Source organism: Trachymyrmex septentrionalis, unplaced genomic scaffold (genome assembly GCF_001594115.1).
Source record: "Trachymyrmex septentrionalis isolate Tsep2-gDNA-1 unplaced genomic scaffold, Tsep1.0 scaffold186, whole genome shotgun sequence".
Taxonomy (NCBI): Eukaryota; Metazoa; Arthropoda; class Insecta; order Hymenoptera; family Formicidae; genus Trachymyrmex; species Trachymyrmex septentrionalis.
This window is the reverse complement of record NW_017305029.1, coordinates 122,716-133,754: the sequence shown is the minus strand read 5'-3', so window position 1 is coordinate 133,754 and position 11,039 is coordinate 122,716. Positions and strand designations below refer to the sequence as shown.

Sequence of the window (11,039 nt, the reverse complement as noted above, 5' to 3'; positions counted from 1 at the left end):
AAATATATATATAAAATATATATATTAAAATAATATGAGAAAAATTGATGCTAAAAAGATTAAATTTATAGTTCAATTTAGAAAAGTACCTATCAATATTGAAATCTCTCAAATATTAGCATTATTCTCAATTCCATGAGAATATATACTTGTTTGAAGCACAATTCTCTAAAGCATATTTTTATATTACAAAAGATAAGAAAATATTCAAACTGATCGTATTAAAAAGATACTTTTATATCTATTATAAATGTCAACATAGAATTTTACGTTTAAAATAAATGATATTGTCTGTATTTAAATCACAAATTATTCTTTTTTTCGCTCGCAGTTGTTTTGTTCGGTTCCTTGTTTTATTCGTCTCGCTGTTTGTAATTTATGCCACGTATGTGAAATAAATGAAATAAATCAGTTCGACGCGTGCATACGAATCGTAAATTTCATGTACGCGTTTGTGAAGAAAGAAGAGAAAAAAGAAAAGATGCCTCGACGAAGAGAAACGCTTGAACTCGCGTGGAGTGTCTTTAAATAGCTACTGCACACTCCGCGAGATCCACTCTTTCTCTCGGAGATATACATTAGATATGTTTCCATCGCGGCGATCATCGTACATCACCATGTGGTATGCTTCCCTTTTTCTGAGTGAAACACTTTATGACGTGTTGACGGTCGTGTTTTGGCCGAAGAAGTAGAAGGAAGATCATAAATCTTCTAAACGCATTTGTAAAATGTAGACGGAAACCTGTTTGACCTTTAACATGTCGTCTGGGTGACTCTTGTATCAAAGATGCTATGTAATCATTATTATAAATCGTTCTGTTGTTGTTACAAATAAGATTATTATTACAAAGTTTTTGTAGTAATATTAATATTAAAGTAGTGCAAGTAAAAGTATATAATAATAAAATAGAAAAGTTTAACAATTTTGTGTAGCAAAAAACATACGATGAAGTTGATAGTAGAAACAAAGTTAAATCAATATCAATAATGGAAAGAGACTCTCAATCTTAAACAAACAATACAATTCAAAGGTTAATGGGAATCAACGCAGATACATGAGTGCAGAATTAAGAAATGTAAAAGTAAGTAATTACTCAGAAATTGATAAAATCTTTATTTATTTTGAACGTTTCAACTCATTTTGAAATCGTCCTCAGCAAATGTCAAATTTATCTGCGCGACTTATATCTGCGCTGATTCTAATTAGTCTTTATTTGTTGATAGTAGAAATTTATTAGATGTATTTAAAGTTTGTTGTACAATAATGTATTAGAAAATTTTTCCAATGTTTAATTAAATTTGATTCATAAAATATCGGAATAAAATAGAAATAAAGAAAATGGATTTGTAAAGTTATATGAAATTATATATATATACCGCGAAATTATTGAGCCATTAAAAGTATATACACATGTATAAATGGCAATTTTATAATTTTAATTGCACACGCGCAAGTTGGATTTTTTTTTAATCTTCTATCCGGACACACGCATACATACCGTTGGACCACATATGTAAACACACACACACACACATATAGAGATTTTTCTGAGTGAGAGAGAGAGAGAGAGAGAGTCCGGTAAAATATTTTTCATACATGAATATATATAAATATATATAAATATACATAAACATGTATATTTAAAAATGTATATTATATATTAATTACGTATGAGATATGTCCATATACGCTTCTTCCATTTGTAAAATTACTTTTTAATGTGCTAAAAATAATAATAATAATGAAAAAACATAAAAAATAATTAAAAGGAAAATTGTCGCATTGTTCGTTTTAGAAAAAATCAATTGTTTGAGAAATATAAAAGAATTGCTCATAATATATATAATTGTACATAAAATTATACCTAATTATGTATAAACAAATTTTTTTGTATTCTTTCAAACTTGATTTTTTCTTCAACAATCAAGAAAATGAGAAAATTGTCCCATTAACTAATTTCGATATTATTTCAATATTATTATAATTTTTAATACAGTATAAAAAAATAATTTTACGAAAGAAAGAGAGATGTATATGGACATATACATAGATGCATAATTATACATGATTGAGAATATTTATGCGTGTTTATAGATATGTTTATTCATATTTACATTTATATACAGGATGTTTGATAAGTAACGATGAAACTCTCGCGTAGGAGTAAATTGAGTCAAAAAGTCCTCTACCATTTTGCAATTTCCGTAATAATTAACAAGATATCAATTACTAAAAATCACCAAATATTGGTCTTCAATAATTTTTTTACTCAAGTACTATCAACTTTACAGAAAAACAGCAAGAAATAAAAATTGTTTATTTGTGTCTCATAGAATTCTACAACATGAGAAAATGCGGTACTAAAAAATTCTAAAAAAATTCTCATAATTCTATAAGAAGGAAATAAACAATTTTTGTCATTTTTTTTTTTTTTTTTTTTTTTTTTTTTTTGGTAAAGTTGATAGTACTCGAGTGAAAAAATTATTAGAAATTAATATTCCAACTATTGGAAAAATTGTAAAATGATAGAGGATTTTTCGACTCTACAGTCCGCTCTACTCCAATGCGAGAGTTTGTCGTTACTTATCGAACATCCCGTTTATCCATATTCATATATAAAAAATTGTTTTTACGAGGAGAATAAGGATGTTTGGGAACTGTATAATAAAATCAACAATTTTACTCTCGCAACTGCTATATTATCTTATAACAATAACATCACAAAGACACAGGACTGGGACTAGTGTAATATTCTGGAGAGTGTCCACGTCTTCGCGCGTTCAAAAGGATCAATCAAGATTCATCTCGATCGTCAATAAGGCGCGAATCGTCAGTAAGGCAAGTCCTTTTTACACATTTCGTATCGTTCGAAAGATCACACGGCTCCACACGAGGATGATAAACGACCGTGCTTTCGGGCGACACTTTTCAGTCTGGCGAATATGCCGGTCATAGGCTCGTCGTTGTCGTACTCCTCGTCGTCGTTGTCGCTAATTTCGTCATAATGACGAACGTAGATGTCTGAACTGTCGTCGTTTCTCAGGGAGTCATCTCCGACTTGATTTCTCACGATTTCTTCTTGATTGATCACGACGCTGCCAGGAACGTAATCGGGATCCGGTGGTCCTACCGGACCGCAGTCTGCTCCGCGGGTATCGTCTTCCACGTTGTTGAATACGCCAATAGGTTCTGCCGATTGGCCGATGGGCCTGTTGATTGGCGCGTATCCTAGTTCTCTAAAAGCAATTATTCACCAAAATACATATTTATCTCGGGATTAAGCTCGGGATTAATAAGACAAATAACACACTCGCGTACGCAATTAGTACTGATATAACGCTCATCTTTGGAAATTGTGCTTGCTCAACATGTTAACTCGATACGATTAAGACCGTGCCTTTAAATAATAAACATTATTAGAGATTTGATTTAAATTTACAGCGAGGTTGCGAATCTGTGTGAGCAGCATTTTTTCAAATGTCAACACGTACGTTTATCAATCTAGAAATTAAACGTGCGTCTCTCTTTGTGTTGAGCAAAGCAAAACATATATAACACATATATTATAGGACAGCAAGATTCGTAAAGGATAATAGGCCCGGCGTAATAGGTGTAAGTATACGTTGAGATATATCCGGCAAGTTGTATTGCGACGAATGCCTGATGAGAATTGCGGCGTTGGATCTCTGGCAAAATCAAATAACCGAATCAAAGATGCCAGCAAAAATCGAGATCATTTGCGAGCCACGATTAAGTTATACACGCAAAATTCTCTTCTTCTTTCGACTCACCCGTACGTAATGAAGTTCTCTTGCAACCGTTCGGCGATCTCCTCCTGATTTATCTTCTCGCGCTCAATGGCCTCGAGCTCCGCCAATTTTGCTTCTTCGTGCTCGTCGTAAGCGCCGATGATGGTGGGAGCCTGTGGTATCGGCTTCAACTCTACAATGGGTTTCTTGAGGATTTGAAGCTTTTCCTCGGGAACGTCCGGCACACTTTTGCTGGGTGTCGACTCGGTCGGCACGGTTCGATGACCGAACGCCAGCTTGTCTTCCGGCACGAATGCTCTCTTGTTGTAATGTACGGTACGCGGGAAGAAATTCTTGTACGCTAGAGTGACTGACACCGGATCCGCTGGCAGTCGGGGATACGAATAGTCTTCGGGAAGCTCTAAAATATAAAGAAACGTTACCCACATCTCTCAGTCTTGCTTATATCAATATCTCATGAATAATTCTGGATATTATGTATATTATAACTCGCGGCGCGTGTCTGTGTGCGTGAAATTACATTACTACTCATTCGAGTCGAATCTGACTGAGTATAATGAATATAAACGGTGGGTAAAGGGAAAGATTTCAGGAAAGATTTCAGGTACTCTCTATCTATATCTTATCGTTAGTTATTCATATATCAAGTTAAAGATTGAGAGACGTACCTGCATCATCGCCAAAATCGTAGCTTGATTTGCTCGATCCTTGGATCCTCTCGACGTTGCTCGACGTCGCGATACCCGTGTACGCGGTCGAGCCTGCGTTGGCACCCGAGTACGATCCATACGTGGTCGGACCCGCGTACGATCCGTATGCGATCGAACCCGCGTTACCACCTGAATACGATCCATACGTGCTCGAACCCGCGCCGGCACCCGCGTACGATCCGTATGCGATCGAACCCGCGTTACCACCTGAATACGATCCATACGTGCTCGAACCCGCGCCGGCACTTGCGTGCGATCCGTATCGCGTAGCTAACTTGGCTGCACCGTTAGAAATATATTTGTCGAAAATACTCGCACTCCTGCCGATTGATCCACCGGTTGCTAAACCGAGTTCCCTCAATCCAGCCTCGTCGATCTGTCCATTGAGTATTTTCACGCAAACCTTGTAAGGGATGGGAGGGGCGCATTTGATTTTACCAGGATATGCAGGCGTCACTTTGGTGGTCACCTGGAATTTACTGCTAGGCGCGCTCGGGTAACACAGATCGCCGATCGGTGGAAAACTGTCAACGAACGTTGAAAGTTGAAATCGTGAAACAAGAATAATGCAACGGTGAAATCATGAAACGATGAATACATGCGGTATAAAATACCTGGGCACGACTTTTCCCTCAATATTAGTGGATAGGAGATCGCGAACCTCCAGAGATTCGGAACGATCCTTTCCGCATCCGCAATTGGAAGTAGCTCTATCCGAGACAAAAGTGAAGGGTGAGTCGTTGCTTCCGCCAATCGATCCTCCAAGAATTCCGATGGAAGACGAGGACCTTGAAGAGCTACTGCTGCTGATGCTGCTGCTGCTGCTGCTGCTGCTGCTGCTGCTGCTGCTAAACGCTCCATCGGTATATGGTTCATATTTGGGAGTAGATGCCAAGTTTTCAGATCCGTGCCACCGATCCGTTCCCACGGACAATCTTCCAACCGCTTCGCGTGCCACTGCAGCTTCGTTGATTGCTTCCGGCGACGCGTAGAACAGCGGTTTTTGCACCTTCGCCGATTTCACCACTATTTCCCCGCATTTGCACGCGTTAGTGCCTAAAGAAATCAAAAGAGATATGAGCATGACATATGGAGGAGTCTTTTTTTTTCCTACAAATATTCCAACGCAACGTATCGATATGGGAACGATTAACGAATAACTTTTGAATGCAATCAACGTACCTGAGCCTAAGTGTCCACACGTATATTCTGATTTGCATGACCGGATGATCGCTATCGTCAGGAGCAAGGCTGCTCCTAGGCTCAGAGAGGACCTCATATCTGTCTCAACGATAATACTTTTTCTCTCTCCTTCTTCTCGATCCTCTTCTTCTTCCTGACCTTATATTTATATGATAAGCCGCCAGGCTCTTTAGCGAGCGCGGCGATTTTGCAATCGATCAACAATGATTGTTTGGACGACTTGGATATGTCCGAATACTTCCTGTTGTAACGTTTATGCGAAAAATTTGTTGTGACTTTATTCTCACTTCCTGAATTCACACGTTCGAACAAACCGTGTGAAAAGACTCATTTTATATGTATAGTTTCATGACGCGTTTACTCATCGCAATATTCATCGCAATAATCATCCGTTTTGTTGTAGAGGAAACGCGCGAATCGTCTTTAGTCTGATTTAATTTCATTTCCGTATTTATGTAATTAACGATAAACAAAACGGAGAGCTACCAGGATGAGAGTGAAGAATGCATACGAATTTCCATGAATGATGAAAGAAACGGGTCAAGATCATTGATCTTACGACCGCGCATCTTCTTTTTCCCAATTTTGTTTACTATCCATATATCGTTTTTATTCACCAATATGATAAAACGTAACGTTAAAGACTTAAAATAATATCGGGAAAATATTTCAGGATCGTTTCATAATATTGTATCACGAGAAAGAAGCTGAAGGAAATAATTTCTTGTACAATGTACGGTATTATAAAAGATTTCATTTTCCACACACACACACGCACGCACGCACGTACGTATATGATAAAAAATATTTCGAAAATTCATTCATTTCATAGTTGTACAGTGTTGTTAAAAGAGTGTTTGAGAGAATTTGTATATCCTTTGCATTCTCTTTCGCCGAATCTATTTAAAGAATGATACAATTTATGATTGTAATACAAAAATTTTAAATATAGAAAGCCTCAGAATCAAATTATAGTAGAAAATAATTGCAGACATAACAAGTGCCTGCTCGATTACGTGACCATCTTCAAAATGTAAACGATTGTCAACGATGGACAAACATCAGCGTTTATTTTTAATTAATGAACTACGATTAAAAAATGACGACAGTTTTGGCCGCTTTCACTAGATTATTATTAACTTTATTATTATTAATTAAAAGAAGAAATTGTAAACACAAGAAATTCAGATGAGAGTGGTTGCAAGAAAGAAACGAAGGAAAAGGAGTTGTACATATGATGCAAAAGGAATTATTTAATTATTAAAATTATTTTAAATTATTTATTATTTTATCTATTTTAAAAGCAGTTATTATTATTTATTTTATCATTACTTATTTACTTATCTTATTATGTTATTATCTTTCTTTTTCTTGCTTTTATTATCTTTTCTTATGTGTGTTTATAAATATTCATTTATGTATATTTATTTTCCTAAACTACATTTCTATATTCACAAATGTGTAACAATATAATATTCTTTAATATTATTCAACGATTATTATTCAAGATTTTGTCAATACATCTTCAAGAATTTCATCATCTATAAATATAAATATCTCAAAATATCAAAGATTTTAATTAAGAATATAAAATGGAAAAATGAGATTAGATTAGAATGAGAGTGAAATTATGAAAAATTAAATTAAGAATATTTAGGTCATCTGTTCCGCTTCCTTTTTTCACGGATTTCTTTCTTTTTTATTTTCAATATTAAAATTATTTCTTAAGGAATGCAATTTATTTATACATTCTTTAATTTCTGTATTTTTTGTACTTAATTATTTACTCGTTTTAGAGCTTTATTGCGTAAATGCTTATTATGGTAATGTAAGATGCTGTCAACTCTCTACCCGATTACGTCTATCCTATTTCCAATATTTTTTTTTGTCATCATGCATGCAAGGAAACAAGCATGAAATCGTATATAAAAATGGTATGAATGTACGCACATAGAGAAATGAGAAATCATGTGTGTCAGTATGCAGCGCTCAATGCATGAACTTATTCTCTAGCAAATCTAGCATGCTTAGAGCAAGCACGACTGCATGCATGCATGTCATTTAAGAAATCGAGAGGATCGTACGATTCCATCTTGAGAGGACTAGCGACATTCAATAAGACTTGAATTAAAAGAACTTTGTTAAAATTATATTACAAACGCTATACATTATTTACACAACACACACACACACACACACACACACACACACACACACACACACACACACCCACACCCCCACACACACACATACACACATGCGCGCGCGCGGAGATTGTCTCTCTAATATGTAGATTAATTGTAAATAAGCAAATTCGATCGATGTGCTATATACAATCTCACGCGCGCGATCTTTCTACATACAATTTTCAGATAGCATATAACAATTTCTCATTTATTGAAGAAATCTGACGCCCGTTGTCGCTGCGGAGGTAGATTAAGTAAATTATCGGTGAGTACGGGTCCTTGTATCCGCGTGGCATTAATTTCCGACTTTTGAGAGATGATTTCTTTAGCCAGCACGTTCGCACGTGGCGTATTAGGTGTTCTGAGACTTCCTACGGATGGAGTCCTAGACGATGGCGTCCGTCGAGGAGATGGCGTATTCGATATGCGCAGTTTCTGAGTCGCTAGTCTTCTTGCCGCGGGAGACATAGTGCTCAGCCGATCTATGGTTGATCTCGGTGATGGACTGAAAAGAATATTGATAAATTGTTCTCATAAATTGTTTTCTCACAAATACATTATACATTTATTTCATTCGGCGATATTCATTTTGCGAAATTTATATAACATATAAATATCACTTACGTGGCTAATGATCTCCTGGCAGCTTCCAAGGCTTTATTTTTTCGATCCCTGTGCCTCTCGCCAGCCTTCTCAGCCAACTGCAATGCCAATTGTTCTCTTTTCGGTGGTTCCGCTATTCTGAAAGAGGGTCCCTGACTTGTCCTTAGCAATGGTGTGTCACCACCGTCCAATCGGAAGGGTGTCCCCTCGATCTGACCCCATGTCATCAACGGGCTTTCGCATTCTCCCGGTCTCGGACTTGGCGTAGCCACGAAACTAAAACCATTCACTCGTGGCGTAGCATTTCTGACAACCTCTTTGCCATCCACACCAATCTTGCCGTCGTTAGCTCTGGATTGTGACTTGGCGAGTTCGTCGATGGTCTCTTTATTTTGTTGCTCGTTAAACGGATTTGTTCGCAACCTCGTATTTTCGTGCATTATAGTTTGTTTCTTCTTGGCCAATTCTATTTTCTCTCCCGCCGTAAGTTCCACTCCATCGGGAATGTACATAATATAATTTTTATTTTTGTAAGTCCAACTATCCACCTGTTTGGGTCTGGGATTGGATCCTTGGATAGCTGGGACATCAGGTGTGGTGGTGGTGGAGGATCCGTCGATAGCTAGCCAAGCTTTCGACTTGTCTTCTGCCTCGTAAAGCCAGGCATACTTGAGCTTACGTTTATTTTCAGCCTCAATCATCATCTCTTCGAAACTAGCATTATCCTCGCTAGTATGATTACTCAAATAATCATCGAGGCCGATCTTACTTTCAGTACCATCTCTATTTACGGACTCGACGACGTCTGTTTTTTGGGACGATGCCTCAGTGGTAGGCGGCGATTCGGCTGACTCAGTTCTACGCAGCGGAGTTTCGAAAGTCGCTGGACTGATCGGTCTTTCAGTGATAGGTCGGCCAGAGCTATACTTTGCGTACAACTCTCTCATTCTGTTCATATCGTTCTGCTCTAAAGCTTCCAAATACTGATTTTGTGCCTGTAGCTTTTCCAAGTGCGGAAAGAAATCTTTTTGTATAATGTCACTCATTTTTTCAATATATGTATCTTCATCTAAAATCTTTGGTTGTACATTTTTGCTCCTCTTGACGGATCCGATAGGTTTTTTGAATACAGTCAAGTCCTTGATATTTTTAGCGGCTTCGAGAGCTTTAGAACCCGGGCTATCCATGATGGAATCTGAAAAAGTGAAATTGATATGAAATATGATAGAAACGACAAGAAGAGAGAAATGATTTAGAAAAAGGATTGGAAAAACTTGCTAGTTGAGAAATGTTTATTTTGGAAAATAAAAAAAATTTCTTAGAGTTTTATTTGTTTGTAAAACCAAATAAGGAAGGATGAGCTACATTTACATTGGTTAGGTTTACTTACTCATTTTGAGTAGCGCCGAGTAGAACTAGTCAACCAACGTGGGTGTGATTGAGGTTATGTAAAGGAATTCGTCTCAATGATCACTATAAGCTTGAATATGAAGCACTTGGTAATGTAGAAAATATTTATTTATTGCAAATCTGTCGAATGCAACCTCGTGCATATCGCATCACGTTTCATTTCTTTCCTGTAACGAAGATACTTTTCGTCTATTTGAGATTATTTATAGTATAATAATTCTACCATCTCGTATGTACGTATGTACCCTGTACAAGTGTACACATCGTACATGAGATGATGATCGTATGTACATACCATGCGCACACAAGTGCACATGTACATATGCATATCCACTAACCACTATCAGTCACCGTATGCATGTATGTACTTAATTAGTACTGCTTAGTACTATACTACTACGTATGTATATACATACGCATTGCTTAAGATCCTCTAAAATTTGGCATATAAATATATGTATATTTAGGCGTGAGAAAAGATTGGTGAAAATGAAAGAAAACAAAGAGCAAAACCACGCACGTGCAAAAATAATTAGCACTTGATTGAATGAGTAAGTAACGTTACCGACGTATGATACACGACGCACACCTGCTCTTAGTTCTCACCAATTCTCACCAGTTCTCACTGCTCTCAGTGTCATGTGTCGCCATCTCGCCCTGGTCGAGTCATTTCGCGTGAAGCAAGTTGGAAATGGACAGTTGAAAAGCTAAAAAATAAAAAGCTTCTAAATGTATTTCACATTTAAAGATGCAGATGAAATAAATGATGCAAGCTTGCTTAAAAAGTTTATTTTGGATGATTCTGCAACGAACTCACGTAGAGTTAGAAAATTGACCTGGTATAAGTGGTAAATAGAAAAATATATATGATACATCCATACACGCACATGTATATTGCATGTGTATATAACAAATAATAATGCATTTCGTTTTTGTTACGATGCACTTATAGGCAGTTGTAGTTAATTTTATCATCTCGAGATAACAATATAGATTTTAATATGGAAATTTAACGCCTAAAACGAGTACAATTACTAAGTACAAGTACTAGAAATCCGAATAGAGAATTGACCTGTTAATACATAGCTAGCGGATTGAGGGGCTATACAACATCCTGCAGCGTGAACATACCGCGATACGGCCCTGAATCCCTGGC

General features: G+C 36.7%; 2 protein-coding genes across 3 annotated transcripts; both read right to left on the bottom strand.

Annotated features, from left to right (window-relative positions):
• Positions 1 to 2,743: 2,743 nt before the first annotated feature.
• LOC108746668 (uncharacterized protein DDB_G0271670-like) lies at positions 2,744 to 6,266 on the bottom strand. 2 transcript variants are annotated; one of them, XM_018483573.1, is made up of 5 exons: positions 5,664 to 6,266; positions 5,096 to 5,537; positions 4,440 to 5,005; positions 3,793 to 4,171; positions 2,744 to 3,237 (listed from the first exon to the last, which is right to left on the bottom strand). In XM_018483573.1, the coding sequence occupies exons 1-5, from the start codon at positions 5,758 to 5,760 to the stop codon at positions 2,877 to 2,879; spliced, it is 1,845 nt and encodes a 614-aa protein (XP_018339075.1). In that variant the 5' UTR covers positions 5,761 to 6,266; the 3' UTR covers positions 2,744 to 2,876. The 2 variants fall into 2 exon arrangements, with proteins under 2 accessions (XP_018339075.1, XP_018339076.1); XM_018483574.1 differs by having other exon boundaries at positions 2,985 to 3,229.
• A 1,710-nt stretch (positions 6,267 to 7,976) lies between these two features.
• On the bottom strand, positions 7,977 to 10,097 carry LOC108746669 (protein DGCR14 homolog). Its single transcript, XM_018483576.1, has 3 exons — positions 9,864 to 10,097; positions 8,495 to 9,668; positions 7,977 to 8,375 (listed from the first exon to the last, which is right to left on the bottom strand). Exons 1-3 carry the CDS (start codon positions 9,865 to 9,867, stop codon positions 8,075 to 8,077), a joined length of 1,479 nt encoding a protein of 492 aa, XP_018339078.1. The 5' UTR covers positions 9,868 to 10,097; the 3' UTR covers positions 7,977 to 8,074.
• Between the last annotated feature and the right edge of the window lie 942 nt (positions 10,098 to 11,039).